At 35.3% G+C, this 20,231-nt stretch overlaps 1 protein-coding gene across 1 annotated transcript; it reads left to right on the top strand.

The window, feature by feature from the left end:
- Positions 1-9,999: 9,999 nt before the first annotated feature.
- On the top strand, positions 10,000-19,848 carry LOC106882997 (mediator of RNA polymerase II transcription subunit 21). Its single transcript, XM_014933850.3, has 5 exons — positions 10,000-10,018; positions 10,398-10,458; positions 15,571-15,685; positions 17,068-17,168; positions 19,265-19,848. The coding sequence occupies exons 2-5, from the start codon at positions 10,417-10,419 to the stop codon at positions 19,430-19,432; spliced, it is 426 nt and encodes a 141-aa protein (XP_014789336.1). The 5' UTR covers positions 10,000-10,018; positions 10,398-10,416; the 3' UTR covers positions 19,433-19,848.
- Positions 19,849-20,231: the final 383 nt, after the last annotated feature.

Below are 20,231 nucleotides of genomic sequence, written 5' to 3'. Positions count from 1 at the left end.
GTTAATTTAACGAGCAGGCTGTTCTGTTGATCGGATCAACTGGAACCCTCGACGTCGTAAGCGACGGAGTGCCAACAACAACAATATTATACATGATAAAATAAGTAATGGTTATTATAATAAAATGAGAGATAAGTAGCGTGCAGCTATTTCTAGCAGGTTGAGTAACTGTGTAGAATCTATACAGTTGCTTGACCTGATGTAGGAAATTTAGCTAGATCTCATCAAGCACAGGCAAGTCATTAAACTTGCAATGTATAAAGTGAATTTCTAACTTTTGTCTTTATTAATCTTTTATCATTTCACTGTTAACAGCTTTTACAATCCAGTTTTTTAGTAAAATTTATAAACGATCATCCATGTTAAATTAGTTTAGTTGTGATACCTCACTTACCATTCAGGTGGGCACTAGACATAAAAACTTAGAAAGGGGTAATACAAAAATAAAATATGTTTAAGAACCACTGATCATAGCGGGACAAGTATATGTAACTTGCTATGGAGGGGACTTGTGACTGGGTGGGATTAGTTGGGAAGGAGATAAAGATGATAGTGATGGAGTGCTGATTATGAACAAGCTAATTACTTTATCAATTAGCTCCAAATTCTTAATTATTTTTAATATTAATTGAAAGGAAGGCATCAAGCTGACAGAATCCTTAGAATGTCATAAAAACAAATGCTTGGTGACATTTCTTTATATTTTGAGCTCCAGTTCTGCCAAGGTCAAAAGAATGTACAAGTCAAATTCTAGGGTTGATGTAACTGTACTCACTTGATGTAACTGTACCCACTTCTCTCAAAATTGCTGGCCTGGTGCCAAAAATTAGGAAGAAATATTAATTGAAACAAAGGTATTGAGCTTGCAGAATCAATAAATATGTCAGGCAATAGCGTTTCTTTGTTCTGAATTCAAATTCCACCAAGGTTGGTACTGTCTGTCACCCTTTTGAGGTCGATAAAATGAGTGCCAGTCAAGTATTAACGTCAATGTAATCAACTTACTTCCTCCCTTCAAGATTGCTGGCCTTTTTTGAAGCAATATTATAATTGAAAAACATGCAGGCAGTGTAATTCATTATAAATATGCCATAATTAACCTTTAAACATAAACTGACTTGTGTGAAACATTTTTTGAAAGATGCAACAAGAGTTGTCATTGATAAAACAAATGAATTTATGACAAGTGCTTTCCACAAAAGATGTGGACTGAGTATTGAACTGAAAAGAGGAAGTTAAGGGTTGTATTGTCTATGCAGGAATGGAGGATATTATTATGACTTATGGGATGTTTTTGATGAACAGAAAGACAGTTGAAGAGGTGAGGAATTCTTTGGAGATGACTAAGTTAAGAAGTATATATGGCTATATAAACCATGCCAAAGCAGATCATGGAGCGTGGTGAAGCTCTTTGGCTTTCCAGCTTCTGTCAAACCATTCAACCTATGCCAGTATGGAAAATGATGATGACAAAGTTTGTAAGGTCTTCTATGGGACAACCAGCTATGTTATATGACACAGTCAGTTAAAAGCAAAACTAAGTTTCATTAACAGAAGAATTCATAGATATATAATTACTGAAAGTATTTCAGATTAGCATTTAGTATTTAGTAACATAAAATTATATTTAAAAAAATAAGCAAAAAATGCAATGTCGACATGCATTTGTGCCGAGTATGCTTAACGATGAAATATGGTTGATCAAATTTCTCCATCCTCACCAATTTTAGCAGTGTGCAGCATTTTATCATTGACCTTTAGATGCTTCTATGAAATGTGTATTGATTTTCAGTTGATGCTTTTTATACAATCCCCAGGAGAATTTTTAAACTATATGCTTCTCACACCCTAGCATTCTGTAGCATGATTTTTATTGTTGTTGTTGTCATTGATATCTGTCAAATGGAGATTCAATCAGCCAATGCATGAGATAGTCTTGGTCACTGTTAGCTGAATCTTATGTCAAATCCATTTTATAATTAATTTTTAAAAACAGTTTTTTTTCACTGTTTTTTAAATACTTAATTAAATTAGTTGTTTTGTCATGGGACAGGAGATACATTTGGATCTGGAACTTGGAGAGATCAAATTTCAAAGGAAGAGAACCTAAATAAAGGTCATGTTTGCTCAATTTAATATTTATGACTCAGAAAAACAGCAACCACTGTTTTAACCACATAATTATTGACATCATTTGTAGGCAAGGAACATTAAACTTCAGTATCTCAAGGTTAATGTACTTATGGAGTGTTTACTGTTTCATTACTGGTCTTAGTAATTGAACTATGACCATGCTGGTGCACCTCCTCAAAGGGTTTTAGTCAATCATATTGATCCCACTACTTATTTCATCAATCTTTATTAATTGAATCTCAGAATTATGCTTTTTGACTCAATTTTGGTTTTAAACCACCAAACATAAGCATGCACATATGCACATGCATACACAAGTATACATGCATACATACATACATATATATATATATATATATATATATATATATAAGTGTATGTTTATGTGTTTGTCTGCATATATACTTATGTTTGTATGTGCATATATATATATATATATGCATGTATGCATATATACACACACATATGTATATATATATGTGTATACACACACACATACATACATATAAAATGTATAACCCAATCTATAGTAGAAAATATAGCAATCTGCATTACTAACCTCTCAGCGAATGAGGAAGTATTTAAATTAAATGAGGATTTTTATAATTTCACATTAGAGAAGGCAAGATATAGAGAAAAATTAGAATTCTTTGATGGTAGTAAAAGTAGAAATAATATAAATAGCAGGATGGCCCATTCTGACTATAATCAGAATAGTATGCATAATATGAAGAACACCACTAACCAAAGAGAACAGAGAATAGGAAGAGTTAAAGATAGGAAATATGTGCAATTAGAATATAACAATAGAGTACATAGAAACAAAAAGATGAGTACATATTTATTTGAATATGTGCCAAATAAAGTACAAAGTGGCTTAGATATGAATGGACCTATGAAGAGGTCCTGTTCAAATAGAGTAGATAAACAATACATAAACTCTATACATAGTAATATACAAATGATTGACAAATATAATGTCAAATATAATAGCAAACAATTATGTAATAATCAATCAATGCTGTAATAAGAACCAGATAAATAGAGTACACACTTTTACAAAAAGCTTAGGTAGAAATAGAAATACACACTTCAGTAATATGGACAACTCTAGTTATATCAAATGGTATATAATTACCTTTCGAAAATTAATAATTTCCAATATACCAAAATTGCTTATTCGGCATTCATCATCATCATCATCATCGTTTAACGTCCGCTTTCCATGCTAGCATGGGTTGGACGATTTGACTGAGGACTGGTGAAACCGGATGGCAACACCAGGCTCCAGTCTGATTTGGCAGAGTTTCTACAGCTGGATGCCCTTCCTAACGCCAACCACTCAGAGAGTGTAGTGGGTGCTTTTACGTGTCACCCGCACGAAAACGGCCACGCTCGAAATGGTGTCTTTTATGTGCCACCCGCACAAGCCAGTCCAGGGGCACTGGCAACGATCTCGCTCGAAAATCCTACAGGAGCCAGTCAGGCGGTACTGGCAACGGCCACGCTCAAAATGGTGCATCTCATGTGCCACCCGCACAAGAACCAGTCCAGGGGCACTGGCAACGATCTTACTTGGCTTGCCGGGTCTTCTCACGCACAGCCCATTTCCAAAGGTCTCGGTCCGTAGTCATCGCCTCGGTGAGGCCCAATGTACGAAGGTCTTGCCTCACCACCTCAGCCCAGGTCTTCCTGGGCCTACCTCTTCCACGGGTTCCCTCAACTGTTAGGGTGTGGCACTTTTTCACGCAGCTATCCTCCTCCATTCTCACCACATGTCCATACCAGCGCAATCGTCTCTCTTGCACGCCACAACTGATGCTTCTAATGTTCAGCTTTTCTCTCAAGATACTTACACTCTGACGGGTATTCACATTGACATTACACATCCAACGGAGCATACTGGCTTCATTCCTTGCGAGCTTACGTATGTCCTCAGCAGTTACAGCCCATGTTTCACTGCCATGTAGCATGGTTGTTCGTACGCATGCGTCATACAGTCTGCCTTTTACTCTGAGTGAGAGTCCCTTTGTCGCCAGCAGGGGTAAGAGCTCTCTAAACTTTGCCCAGGCTATTCTTATTCTAGCAGCTACACTTTCAGCGCACCCACCCCCACTACTAACTTGGTCGCCCAGATAGCGGAAGCTATCGACTACCTCTAGTTTTTCACCCTGGAATGAGATAGAAGTTGTTTCCTGTTTGTTTGCAGTCTTTATTGCACCTGAACATCTGCCACAAACAAAAACTAACTTGCTAGTTAACCTGCCTTTGATGTTGCTGCACCTCTTATGTGTCCATAGCTTGCACCGGGTACATCTTATAGAGTTACTACCTACTCCTTTTCTACATACTGAGCAGGGCCATCTACCTGAAGGGGTTTGTGTTTTATCTACCTTCCTACTTATTAGGATTTTGGTTTTAGCTAGGTTGACTCTAAGGCCCTTCAGTTCTAGACCTTGCTTCCACACCTGAAACTTCTCCTCTAGTTCTGATAGTGACTCCGCAATTAGGGCAAGGTCATCAGCATAGAGGAGCTCCCAGGGGCAACCTGTCTTGAACTCCTCTGTGATTGCCTGGAGGACTATGGTAAATAATAGGGGGCTGAGGACGGAACCTTGGTGGACCCCTACCTCTACCCGGAATTCATTGCTGTACTCATTTCCAACCCTCACCTTACTGGCCGCATCTCTGTACATGGCTCGCACAGCTCTCACTAGCCATTCTTCTATCCCAAGTTTCCTCATTGACCACCAGATAAGGGATCGGGGGACCCTGTCAAAGGCTTTCTCCATGTCAACGAAAGCCAGGTACAGAGGTTTATCCTTGGCTAGGTATTTCTCTTGCAACTGTCTCACTAGAAATAAGGCATCAGTAGTGCTTTTACCTGGCACGAACCCAAACTGCATCTCATCTAAATTGATTCGCTCCCTAATTAGTTGGGCTATGACCCTCTCTGTAACTTTCATAACCTGATCTAACAGCTTGATGCCTCTGTAATTATTTGTATCTAAAGCGTCCCCTTTACCTTTGTAGCAGTTGACTATGATGCTGCTACACCAGTCATAGGGTTATTCGAAAGACAGTAATTACTATAGAATTTTTAATAAAAATAGGGTTAGATTAACTTTCTGTAATAGCAAAAATCTAGCACAAATTATAGCGGCACACAATGATAGTAAATTTAACAGTTTCCATATGAACAATAGCAATAATAATAACCAGAATTATAATTATAGATCAATGAATAGCAACAATGTCAACATGAGCGGACAAACCATAAGTAACACAACAAGGTATCAGGATAAGAACAATGGTTTGACAATCAATAAAATTGAAGAGACCTGACGGAACACAACAATTAACCTGGAAGTAGTAGATGTGAATCCTAAAAAGCAAAGTACTCAGAATGTTGTCTATGTGGAAAGGACTAATAGCTTAGAAGATAGACAGGGGAATTTAGAAATCACATCTAGAGTAGGTGAAGTGAATAATAGTAATAGAAGTAGTAGAACTATTGAATACGACAGTGCAAGGAACAGGGTCTGTACGCTTAACTCTAATGGTAGGCATAAAAATATTGTATGCAGACGTAAGATTACCTCAGAGAATAGAAGGTATTTCTTTATAGAAGCTAGCTCATGTTATATTAAGCAGAGAATTGCCAGTCATTTAAGTTCATTTAGAAATAGGAACAAAAAGAATACTACCAGCCTTAGTAAGCTAATTTGGGCACTAAAAGATGGTAACAAAGTATTTTCACATGCCTGGGAAATAATTAGTAAAAACCAAACCTTATATAATAGGTGATAATAAATGTGAGTTTTGTGCAGAAGAAATGTACCAAATTTTCACTTGTAAATTTACTATTATAAACACTAGACAGGAACAGGCTGAGATGTCCACTCTGGATTAAAGGTATTGATGGTGGTGCCGTCAGAAGTGTGAATGGCATGTGCATGGCAGTTGCGGTGGCGATGGTGGTGGTACTGATGATGGTGATGGTTGAAAACAATCAAGAGAAAGAGAGAGAAAGAAAGAGGTTAGACAGAAAAAAATATTGTACTGACCCCCAAATGAGAAGACAAAAAATGTTGTTTATCATGCAGCTTTGCAATAAGTTCCAAGTCGACAAATTATATCATTGTTCTGATGAAAATTGTTCATCACTTGCAAAAATATTGTTCAAGTTTAATAAAATTTAATATGTACTCAATGCATGAAGTGTCATTGTTGGGCCCAAGGCCTAATGAAGAGCCCTTCATAGGAGCTAGCTTAAAAGCTGCTCGATTGGGTGGCTTTTAAGCTAATCTCCTATAGCACCAGGCAAATCAAGTGTTTAGCCATGTGAATGGATTTGGTTGATGGAAACTGATGGAAGAACCTTGTTTTATATATATATATATATATATATATATATATATATATATATATATATATATATATATATATAAAAATGAGAATGTGTGTCTGTCTGTCTGTCTGTCTGTGTGAATCCCTAAAACTCGAGAACTACGCAACCAATTTCATTCAAATTTTACAGATGCCTTACTTAGGGTTCCAGTTGTGTTTTAGTCAAAAAAATTTTTAACTTCTTGCAGAGTTCGAGCCCACAGCAACATAATATCTCCTCCACTATTTAAGTATTACGTGTCAAAAGTGAAACAAAAACACTCGTGTCAAATACTTTCACTTTAAAAATGAAACTATTCCACTAACTGAAACAATCACATTTCGATACTGTAATGACAGATACTTTCAGAGAGAAAGAGAGAGAGAGAGAAAGAGAGAGATAGAGAGAGAGAGAGAGATGTATATGTATACATATAGATGTATATGTACACGTTATTCCACTAACTGAAACAATCACATTTCGATACTGTAATGACAGATACTTTCAGAGAGAGAGAAAGAGATGTATATGTATACATATACATGTATATGTACACGTATATGCATAGATATATATATATAGATATAGATCTATATGCATACATGTATATGTATACACATGTGTAGATGTATATATATATAGATGTACATGTAATATGTACACATATATACATATATATACATGCATACAGATATCTATACATATATACACCCATCACACACAAACACATGCACACAAACACACACATTAGTCATTTGTTTTCTTATCCAAAACTACATCAAAAGTACTGAACGGATCTTTATGAAATTTGGAAATTATATTCTATGTATAACGGCCATAACTCCCATGAAAATTCATATATTTTTGATGTTGATGAAATTTTAACCCGAACATAACAGATGAGCATTATTTGTAATTCAACGGTACAACAGTGTAAGACTACCCTTTCAAATATACTTTCATTGTGATTTCTGCAATGTGGTGCATAAATTGTCAAGTAAATGAGACACATCTTTGCCTCCACTGATTCACTTGCAAAGTGTTGAGTAAAATTATTTCGTTGCAGACCTCCTTTGGGTCTTTTTATTATCACTACGACACACATAGTCCCCAGTTGGTAACATTGATTTCAAGGCCCTCCTAGATGAGAGACTGGCATTTCACTTAATGTCTATGATCCATGCTGGCATGGATTGGAGAGTTATTAATGTAGAAATATGGTATTGTAGCTACTAACAGTTGAGGGTTGCGTAGTCTAGACGGCGTTTTTAGATTTCATTATTCTCTTTAACCCGGGCAAAGCCGGGTATTTCTGCTAGTATATATATAAATGGCAGTGCATCAGCGTGGCTGCAGCTCTGAGCTGGAACTACAGTAAAAATACATACATACATATATATATATATATATATATATATATATATATATATATATATATATATATATATATATATATATATATATATGTATGTATGAAGGAAAAAGGAGGAAATGGAGATTTTGAAGTTAATAAGGGTTTATTATCAGCAACAAATCAATCATTATCCCTTACAGCTGCTTCAATTATACACAGTACACTTACAAGTATAATTTATGAACATCTTCACAAAGTTGGTAGACAGTAAAGATCACTATCATAAAGTCATGAGTTTGATTCCTGGACCAAGTAATATATTGTGTTCTTGAGCAGAGCACTCCAGTTGACATTGCTTTAATCAACTCAGCTAAATTGAGTCTCTGCCCAGTGCTGGTACAGTCCTGTCTCCCACCAGCTCTTAGGTCCTGGATCTTCCACTACGGTCATGAATGGCAGGGCCGAGATGATATCTATTTGTACACATGACTACATATTCTCAAATAACTAGTAAAAACATGGTACATGAAATCAGGTTGCCAGTCAAGGCTGTAGGTAATTAGTTATAAGCTAAAGAGAGCAGTGTAAATACAGCATAAATATTTCAAATCCTTTCATTAAGACTGGGAATAATTTTGACACATTTTGTTACAAACAAGCACTGAGTGAAGGACTGGTGGGTGAGAGAGGTAACCAATTTTCTCCTAATAAATGGAAGAATACAGTTACAAGAACAAATATTACAAAACATATATTAATTATCCTTACCAAAACTCAATTTCAAAGCTGCAAATATATCTATAACAATTTCTATACTTTTTTTTTTTACTTGTTTCAGTCAGTTGACTGTGGCCATGCTGGAGCACCGCCTTTAGTCAAAGAAATTGACCCCAGGACTTATTCTTTGTAAGCCTAGTACTTATTCTATCTGTCTCTTTTGCCGAACTGCTAAGTTATGGGGGATGTAAACACACCAGCATCAGTTGTCAAGCGATGCTGGGGGACAAACACAGACACACAAACATATACACACATACTTATATATATATATATATATATATATATATATATATATACATATATACGACAATCTTCTTTCAGTTTCCGTCTACCAAATCCACTTACAAGGCTTTGGTCAGCCCAAGGCTATAGTAGAAGACACTTACCCAAGGTGCCACACAGTGGGACTGAACCCATATCCATCTTCCTTACAAAACCCTTTTCTATTATCAAAAAACTTAATCTGTCTTTGTATTTGAAAGACCTCAGCACATGATATGGTGTCTTACCAATACACAGAACTTTAGGCAATCACCTAAATTGTTGATACATTCAACCAGCCCTAGTTATAGTGACCAGTTTAGTAAATATATTTACTTCCATACATTAGTTACCAAAGAAAGGATTTCATCAATCACCTAATTCAGTGCTGGTTTAACACATAGGCACAATGGGCACTTGATCAGAGATCCCATGGATCTAAGGGCCCAAGTCAATCTATGTTGTGGCTCGCTGTCAATAAATAAATATCACTGGCTCCAGTTTGCTGCTTTGCCCAATGGTCTTTAATACTATTAAAATTCTTTAATACTATTCATCACAGCAGACCCCAACTAAAATAGATAATGTGATTGCTGGGTTAAAAGAACTAAATACGAAAAAGTAACACGGCAAATCTTGTATATTTTCCAAGTGATCGTTTCACCGCCTCTTCAGCATCTGCAGTGAAGTCTATGCTTTGTTGACGAGTTCTTAATAAGACCGAAATACGACCAGAATAATTAAAATGCCTGTCATTGACGGATATTTTTCCCCGATTTTCCCAGCATTAAATACATTAGCAATAATTTAACATCCCCTTTTATTTTATCTATTTTATTCTGTTTAGTGTGGCGTCTGTGAGTTTTTCATTCATTATGCAAAGATTCTGGAAATTCTGATATCTCATGGATCGAAGAACAAAAGAAAAGTTAGTGAATGATTGAGTGAAACAGACAGAGAAACAGAGGTGTGTGTGTGTGTGTGTGTGAGAGAGAGAGAGAGAGAGTTAGTTAGTACTAACTTTATAGGTATAAAATGAAAGAACATCTGACTAAATAAACAAACTACGCACACTTGTTTCTGTAATGTTAAACAAGCTAGTAACAACACTTAATTCACCTCTTTATACTTAATTCGTTAAATTTTGATAATTTATTATTGATTCTATCACTAAAACGATATCTTCTCCATAGTAATTATTTAATGTATCATTTTAGTTATTTTTGGTTAAATTATATATATATATTACAAATATTTTACATAATTACTGAAAAATAAACAGTAGTGGAATACGAAACTGCGAACCGTGCGCAACTGTTTAGTCTTGTTACTGATATATTTAATTAGTATATAAATAAATATATATATATCTATTTTATGATAATAAAGAATTGACATGTTCTATAAATTTTTAATTCTCTTAAGCATCTGCGTCGTGAATTATTTAATCCGAAATCAAAATGTTATTTCTGTTTCTAGCTTTTATAACAACATAAACATGGCTGACCGTCTTACTCAACTCCAAGATGTTGTGAATCAGGTGAGTATTTTACTTCGTTTCTATTATTTTTCAGAATTTCATCGCATCATCTATTGAATATATTACACAAGTTTTACAACAGTACCATAAAATTGTATTTTTATGGTAACACAGTAAGAAATATATCGTCTTTCTTCTCTATCAATGAAATTAGCCATTACTCTTGCTTTGCTGAGTAAAAAGACTTCCTATTATCCGCCTCTCTACCTTTCAATTTTGGTTCTTCAGTTTTTGTACTGTATATCCATTTCATTCCTATGTTCCATTTCTTGCCATCATCTATTTCTTTTGCGGTCTCTCGGAATCCACTCTCTTAGCTTTTCTGTCCACTTGTTTTTATTTTTCCTTTGTACGTGTCCAGTCCGACTCCATTTCAATAGTTTGACAGTTTAATTTTACTTGGTTTCGAACCCATTTCATTATTTTATTGTCTTTCCACATTATTCCTAGTGTAATGTGTTCGAGAGCGTATTTATCTGTCCTTCCCTTGATTGTTAGGCGTAATATTTCTGCATCATAAATTGCTAAGAAGACAGTGGTTGTCTGCTCGACTTTTAAGGTTTGGTATATTTTGCTCTTAAAAGTGGAATTTACCTCCCACTAGCACCGACTTCAAATCCGAAATCATGTCGCTGGTTTCCTTTTCCCTCTTTCTACTTGGTTGTTTTTAGTTGGCCAAAGTAAGTATAACTTTATTATTTGAAAGGATGTTTCTTCCACTTGGATACCGGGAACTTCATCCTTCCCATTTATGGATCACAATTTGGTTATTTTAGTTTTCAGTTAATTCCCAGCCCTACTGCCTTGTTTTCTGTATTTAGTCGTTCTTATATGGTTTGAAGTTCGTTCGAATCTCTTGACACGAGATCCATATTGTTTGCGAGTCGAAGGGGTTTGAAAACTTGTCCGTTGATTCTAATTCTCATTTCACCTGTCTCTATGTGCAGTCCCTGAGACACTTCTAACATCCTTTCTGTAAATTACAGACCACTTCTAGCAATTGATTATAACTATGAAACTTCTAAGCAGTCGTTTGACATTCTAGGAATAGCAGCCGCATTTTCTTTAAACCACACTCCACTGTCTTACATAAGGAACTGTACATTCTACAATGTAATTCTACATATCCTTAAATAGACGGTATGGCCACTGAATGACTTTCTTTAATCATAGGATTAATCGGGGACTTGTCAACAATTCAAATGTTGATACATTCCTATTCGCTTTCAAAAAAAAAAAAAAAAAAATGAAAAGAAAAAAATCAACAAAATACTCTAGAAGTGAAACGCAGAGGAATAATTAAACAATAAATTGCATTAATATTGCTCTAGAATGACGAATATATAGAAATTAAAAAGAAATTTAAGTGAAATCATCTAATGTAAACTGTATGACTAAGCTTCTGTTTCATTAACTTAAAGGGAAATAACCTCTATTTAAGAATAAAATACAGATGGAAACTTGCTTTCTAACGTAGGCGCAAAGGGTTCGGTTTCCTATACTTGACTAGTATTTTTAATTCCAGAAGAATGAAAAGCAATGGAAACTTCGACAAAGTTAGAACAGTGTATTAAAAATTAAATCACAAAATATTTTGTCTCGCTCTCTATTAATACAATTTTTTAATTACGCTTGTAATAATAATGGATTTGCAAAATTACTAGATGACTGCCAAAAATACCTTATGGTATTTAGTTAAGTCTCTTTACGTCTTGATTTCAAAATTTCTAGTAGAGGTCAATTTTTCTTTTCATCCTCCCGTTTGATAAAGTACCGTTCTTTTACAACAGCCATTATAATCAACTATGCTCACTGCTCTATTTCGTGGCCTTGTGCCTATTTTAAAAATCCTCTTTATTATGAAGTAATATGTTTGATTGGGACCAACGTTTTGCTACAGTTAGCACTATTATTAGGATAGTGTAGTTGCAGAAACAGATTGTCTGACTAAAAAAAAAAAAAAATTCCTTGCAGTATTGTATTCTGAGTTCTGGGCCATTTTGCCTTTCATTCCTCCTGGATTGATGTGCTGGGATCAATTCAATTGTTGATATTCCTTTTTTACAAATGTATGGCTTAGTATCAAAGTCAGAAACAGCATTAATATAAAGAACATTACTGGTGACATGAAAAAGCATCTGATACACTGAAGCGGTTGGCTATAGGAAGGGCACCCAGCTGTAGCAACCATGTCAAAGCAGATATCGGAGCTCGGTATAGCTCTCTGGCTTATTGCTTCCTATTGAACTATCCAACCTATGCCAGGGATGTTAAATGACGATGGCCAAGTGATTTGTTGAACTGATAAAATGAAACCTGCAGTTAGCTTTCAAACTTTCCAAAGAGAACTAATGCTTGTATTCCCAGGAAAATTGTTTCCAACATCCCATTGCTATGCCAGCATGTTTTAAAACTATACAAAATGGAATTATCATATTTTAATGTGTATAAGGAACCCTTTTTTGTCAAAAATTAGGTTAAAAAAATATGGGCGCTTCTTATACATTGATAGTATTATAATCCCTTATAAAACCTTTTTCCAACTTTTAAGCCCCCAAAACTATGGGGTTCCTTATACACTTTAAAATTTGGTAGATACTGTTAAGAATTTTTGGTTTGTATGGTTGATTTCTTTGGTGTTATGTAACCCAGGTTAGATAAAATCTAGTGAAACTCCATGATAGTCTCTTATATAGACTACATTATCACTATTTTCTGTAGTAGATAGTAATATCATAGGTGTGTTGCCATTTACAGTGTTCTATGGAAACTGGTTAAAAGGTTGTATGGATTTATTAACTTCTATTCTATCATTTATAGTTCATGTGATGATCAGACTTATCAGGGCATGTATATATATATATATCACAGTATTTCTTCCAGAGGTTGCAATACAGAGATGTGCTGAAGAGATGTATAAAGATCTCTGGCTTCTCTCCAGATGCTTGAGAGGAGAAGGGCAAGTGGTGCAATAAATGGTACCGATTGCTGAAAGTATTAGTTCCAGCCATTGAGGAAAGACAACAATACGAAAGAGCACCTGAGAGGTGTCACTTCTCGGTAGCTCTATCTCCTAGAGATGAAGAGCAGGCCTCATGGTGTACATGCAAACCTGCCAGAGATGATAACTGAGCAAGAACAGTCAACATAAACCCATGACAGCTGACCGAAGAAGATATATATATATATATATGTATATATGTAAATAGGCACTAGTATAGCTGGTGGTTATATTTTTTTTAACAATAAGGTTTGGGGCTTGTTCCCACTGTGTGGATGCCGACAGTCAGTCCTCTACTCTAGCTGCAAACTATGGCCCACACATCTTTTTGAAAGGTACACCAACAAGTTTTTAATAGTGCACTCTGCCTGATTTTGAGCCATACCTCATGCAACCTCAAAAAAGGGTTGTCCATACTTTACCTATACTTTGTGAGTAAAATTTGGTAGAAGGAAACTGGAAGAAGACTGAATAATTCTCTTTCCTTGATATGTGCATGCTGATTGTAAGCAAAGTGTTGCTATTCATACAAATGACATTGTTTTAGTTCTCTGCAAAAGCATATCTGAGCTGGTCATTGTTCAATAATCCAGAGCAATGAAGGCAAACTTAACTCAGAATACAAAGAGCTGGAAGAAATATATATATATATATTATATATAGTATATAAATTTGCTCCCCGATGGTTTCATGATTTCTGGTTCAGTTTCACTATGTGACATCTTGGACATGTGTCTCAACTTTAGTCAGACCAACCAAAGCCTTGTGAATGGATTTGGTAAACAGAAACTGAAAAGAAACCATCATGTATATATATACAGGGTGCAATGGGTAAATTGCTGCCATTTTTATACATTTAGTGTTGCGCATGAGCGTTGATTTTGATTTTGTTGACTACACAGTATAGTAGGGTCAGTTGGGCACTATCTGTGAGAAAAACAGCACCATAATGCAATTCACTCTGCCAGAAATTTGGAAACGACATACTCTACTGCTTGGCACTTGCGCCAGAAGATCCAGTATGAACATTTCAGAATGTTTGGGTGTCAATCTGAGGACATGTACCGAGAGTGATAAAAATCAAACATCCAGTTAACATCATGGTGTTTGGAGTAATCACTAATGATGGCGATGTTATGTCTTCATTCATCTTCCCACACGGCCTCAGTCTCAACATGGAGGTCTACATCAAGTGCCTGGAGGAGATGGTACTGCCCTGGGTCAAGAAGGTGTCTACTGGAAGACCCTATGTTTGGCAACAGGACTCTGCAACATGCCACACAAGCAGGAGAACCCAGTCATGGCTGTCAGACAATTTCTGTAACCGCATCACCCCTAACATCAGGCCACCTAACTCCCCAGACTACAACTTCCTTGATTATTATGTGTGGGGCGCAGTTGAGCAGGAGAACAGCAAAACTCCTTGTAAGACCAAAGATGAACTGAAGGCAAGGATTATGGCAGTATTCACCAACTCAAACAAGGAGACCGTCCAGAAGAGTTGCAGGAGATTCCAAAGTCGTCTGGAGGCTGTGGTTGAAGCCAATGATGATTTTATTGAATAAATTTACTCTTTATTATTTCAAGGTATTTTTATGTAATTTTGGTAAATATATGTGTTAAAATGAGATGTTAGTGTTATTTTCATTTTTGCGTTATTTACATGATAATATATTCACTGCATCCTTTGTGTGTGCATATATATATATAAACAACCGCAATAGTGGTTATCTAATCCTTATGCAGAGTTTGACCACCTCCTGTACCTACACCTTAGAACCATCATGGCATCTGATGTGGCTTTTTAAACCAGACAATGTTGTGTGTTTGTGTCTCCTTGTCTTGACATTATATGATAGTTGTAAATGAATGTCACTGTCATACAAGCATTGTCATTAATTTCCAATATTCTGCAAATCCCTGTCTGGCCGTGGAGAAATATTACCTTGCTTGGAACCAAGTGAGATCTCGTGACAGGAAGGACATCAGTCTGTAGGAAATCTGCCTCAATGAATTCCATCTGACCTATGCAAGCATGGAAAATGGACATTAAAATGATAATGATGATGGTGCTAATATATATATTATATATGTGTATTTTTTCTTTACAGCTTGCAGATCATTTCTGCAACAGCATTGGTATTCTCCAGCAATGTGCTCCATCAAGTCCATTTCCAGGTTTTGAAAGACCTGGTAATAAATCACCTGCTGAAGCCCCACAGGAAGGTGAGTTGATATGAGTAATAAATATTCTCTTTGACATGATACTGGTCTGTGACAGGATTATTTCCTAATTTTGATTGGTGAACTGAAGTAATTAAGTATATTGACTAAATACACAGGGAAATATTTTTAGTAGATTAAAACTCAATATGTATGAAGTGATAGACCAAAACCGTATCCACTAAGCTAGTGTTTTTCTAAATGGTTCTGAGGAACCCCAAAGTTCTATAAGCAAATTTTATTTGCCATTTTCAGAATGATAAATTATATGCTTTTTATTCGAATAAGTTTCTGTGTCCATAAAATATAGATATGGGTTCTGCAATTTCTAGAAAATTGTATGATAGTTCTGTGACAAAAGCAAGTTTAAGAATCACTGTGTTAAAGCATTTTTATTTCAATATTCAAGAATATTACAATAGAACCCTTGTTACTTAGAGAAAAGTGTCTTTGGAATATTATACAGAATTTAGCCAACAATGGTAGCAAAAACTAAAAAAAAATGTCTTGCATCTTTTTAGTATACTACTGAAACATCATAATATCAAGAGAAGTTCAGCTGTCGAAAGAATTTCTTTAAACTCAAGAATGTAAACTAATGAAATACTCATCATTTATACAGTGTACACAGCATGAGACTTCTAAATTCTCATGGCAGCTATTAACAAAAGTAGATTAGGTCATGAAGAGGTTTTTGACACAGCACTGCACCAGTGTAAAGATGTAAATCACTGAACTTAACTTTGTTTGCTATTCTGTAATATTAAGCATGAAACTGATAGGAACAAATTCTGAGTGGCTAACAATGGATGGTTCTTAAATTTGAGCAAGATTAAGGAAATCTTAGAACTGACCTGAAAGAATAAAGACCAACAGTCAATGCTCTATTTAAAGTCACCACAACCATATCTCTCAGTATTTTAATAATTCATAATTGCATGCTAAAGGAGTCTAATATATATTTATATCTCAGTAGGTATAAGCTGTTTCCACCTCATATTTTTATACTGAGCCCCATTGATAGTAGCTCAATCTGTTAGAAATAGCAGTTAGATCTTCCACATATTAAATGTCATTATACTAAGCAAGGAAAGATAGTCCTACTTACTTATATCTCTGAAAAAAAACCCAAAAAACCATTGACTGATTATGGCCGCAATACTTTTGATTATATTTTTATTCAAGGTTGACCTGGAGCTGAACAACCACTTGGTCTCATTTAAGAAGCAACTATCTTTAATGTTTCTTTCCATAATCAGTAAATTTATGCACTAAAATAACCACTTGAGTTGTTTGAACTGCATGTTAGAAGCCAAGCCAAAAAGCAAATATTAACAATGATGATTGTTAAGGTATATTTCCAATTTCTGTTATGTATTTACTAGATTATGCTGTCCTATTCTCCAAGCTTATTGCCAGAACTGCCAAAGATATAGATGTTGTGATAGATTCTCTGCCAAGTGAAGAATCATATATGGAATTACAAGTAAGTTCACCAAATAATTTATGTAGTTTTAGTTTGAATTCACATCAACCAGTATGTACTCTTTTGTCTGATATATGTGTGTGTATTTTTTTTTTTACCTGATTCGGTCATTAGACTGTGCCCATGCTGGGGCACCACCTTTAGGAATCTTAGACAAACTAATCAATTATATCAGGGGCCACCAAACTACGGCCTGTGAATCAGTTCATCTGGCCTGCCGCTACACTGTACCTTTGTAAGTACCTGCAATGAGAGTTCATTTGCTTCTGGTATGGCATCAATGTTTGGAACAACTCATGTCTGTGAGCAAACATTTTCAAAGCTGAAGTGTGTGAAGTCAGCACATCGAATGAGGTTGACTGATGAACATTTGAAAGCAAATCTCTTGTTTGAATGCCACATTTCCAAAGCGAATATTGATGATATCTTCAAAGCTAAACACCAGTTTCACAAATCTCACTAACCTTTTTTGCTGCTTAGTTTGTGAGATTCAGATATGTCTGCACTGGGTGCGATATAACCATCTTATTGCTTTCTTTGATAACTTTTTGGTAAATATGTTGGTTGTTTTTAAATTTTGTGTATTCACTGTATTGCATTGAACAAAAGGGTTATGTGGCTCATGCTTGTCATTCTCTCTGTTATCTAGCCTGCTGTGAAAAAAGTTTGGTAACCCTTGGACTATATATATATATATATATATATATATATATATACATATATATATATATGGAGGGGAGAGAGAGAGAGATGAGTGTTTTTGTTGTCTTTTTTTATGCATGAAATTGGCAAACATTCACTGGATAAAGGACTTGCTACAAGTTTGGAGTCTGATATCTTAAATAATTTTAGGTTGTGAATTTGGCAGAAGCATTTGAGGTTCGTCACATTCAGAGGTTCAAACCTTGTTGAGGTCAAGTTTGTCTTTTGTCCTACTGTCAGTCGACCTAGCTGTCATGCTTTTGAGGTTGTGCCTAGTCAAGGGTGTAAGGATTGAGAAAATATTCAACTTTGTTTGGAACTACATGAGCCCCTAAAACATGACTGAAGAAACGGTGCTAGCTGCTGTAAAGTCATATTCAGTTTGAGTAACTGCTGGATTATATATGTTCATGTATGTATGTATATGTCTAAATGTTATTTAACTACATATGTATCTTAATGTATACACACCATTGACAGGCAAGTTACTGCAATGATGATGATGATGATGATATATATATATAAAAATGTATATATATATATGCGTAAATGTGTATACACCATTTACGGGTAAATTATTGTGATTTTTGCCTTCGATAAAATCTCTTGTGGACATGCTGTGTTTAAAAACAATATATATATATATATATATATATATATATATTGAAAGGAGATGAAAATCGTTTTGACATTAGTTGGTGAGAATATCAGATGCATTTGTGCACGTTTGTCCACTACGCTTCCTGTACCAAATAGATTACTGAAATGTGCCATTCTAAGTGAAATATTTATCAAAGTAAAAAAAATTACGATTTTAAACCTTCAACTTGAAAGCAATATATGTTGACTCAGAATAAATATCACTTGAAATAATAATCATTAGAGTTTAAACATCTTTGCCAACAAAAATCATGTCTATTCTGGTCACAGAATTCTAGAGCCTGGGCACCAATGAATTTCTTTAAAGGTATTTTGCTTTGCTGCTTGGTCATAGGAGACCATTTTTAGCTGAAAGTTATTGAGATGCTTAGAAAAGTGGTCAGAGAGAAGTTTGGGAAGCAGTTTTGTAGCTTACTTTATTCAATTTTCACAGAGTCATTTGTGAGATGTAGTCAGGCATTGTCATGGGGAATTGGTTTGTGAATTGGCCAGTGCTGGACATAAATGATATGATAGCCATAACTGGAACACCTTTTAAATATGTAGGTCTGTTCAGTCACAGCTGATCTGGGCAAAAATCACATACTTTCTAACTAGCTCTCTAGCTCTTACAAAGTGTGTAGTGATGAGCCTAACATGTTGCTTTCTTTTCTTGTTTTTTCCATTTGCTTATTTTCCATTTACTTATCAGTATTTTATTATTTAATAATACATTATTCATTCTGTTGTTACAGCTGGCCAGCTTAAAGAAACTGGAAATAGAGAACCAAGATGCTGCACATAAACTGGAAGAGGTGGTGCACAAAGGGGAACTACTCTTGGATCAAACTCAGCAGGCTTTGCACGACATCGCCCAATCACAACTGAAGAGCCAAGCATTGGAGAGCATGTTATTAAACTGAACGACTGTTTATCATTGTTGTTGTTGGTGTAAAGGGAATGGAATGGGCACTGCATGGCAGAAATGGTAGTGTATTGGACAAAATGCCCTCTGTCTTGAGTTCAAATCCCTCCAAGGTTGACTTTGCCTTTCATCCTTCTTGAGGTTGATAAAATAAAGTACCAGTCAAGTACTGGGGTTGATTAAATCGACTATACTCTTCTTTCAACATTTGTGGCTTCGTGCCTATGTTAGAAATCTTTTTTTTGTTTTTTATTCTTTTTTTGTTTTGGCAGACGGAGATGAGAGAATTTCCTGAAACTTTTTTGCAAGTAAAATGATTGTCAAACTTTGTGGCCAGACAGTTGTTTACATTTTACAAGGTGATGTAAATCTGGCTTCTTCTATGAAGAAATAAATTATACTGTGAGAAATCTACCATGCCCACTTTTTTTTTTTTTTTTTTTTAATTTTTTTTTTTTTATAAATTTTTTAAAGCTTTATAATCTATTCTCTTCCTGTAAATGCTGGGCTCTGAAAGCCTATTTTATCAGAATGCTGCATGCAGTACTTTCAAAAACCTAACAGAATGAGTGTATTAGGAACAAGGATCAATCAGTATAGGGAATACCAAAGTTGAGTAAGAAACAGCAATGTGAAGAATGAGGCTGTTTGTCACTGCCTGAGTCACCAGGGGCTTCAAGATAGCTAGTTTGTCCTATGGACATCAAAAGTAAGTCATACAACACACTAACATATATGGTCCAAAAGTCACACACCAAAACATGTGATATTTTATTTATGTTATAATTTATTTTGTT

The sequence above is a fragment of the Octopus bimaculoides genome, chromosome 6, assembly GCF_046866305.1.
Source record: "Octopus bimaculoides isolate indiv1 chromosome 6, ASM4686630v1, whole genome shotgun sequence".
Classification (NCBI taxonomy): Eukaryota; Metazoa; Mollusca; class Cephalopoda; order Octopoda; family Octopodidae; genus Octopus; species Octopus bimaculoides.
This window is presented reverse-complemented; position numbering and strand designations above follow the sequence as displayed.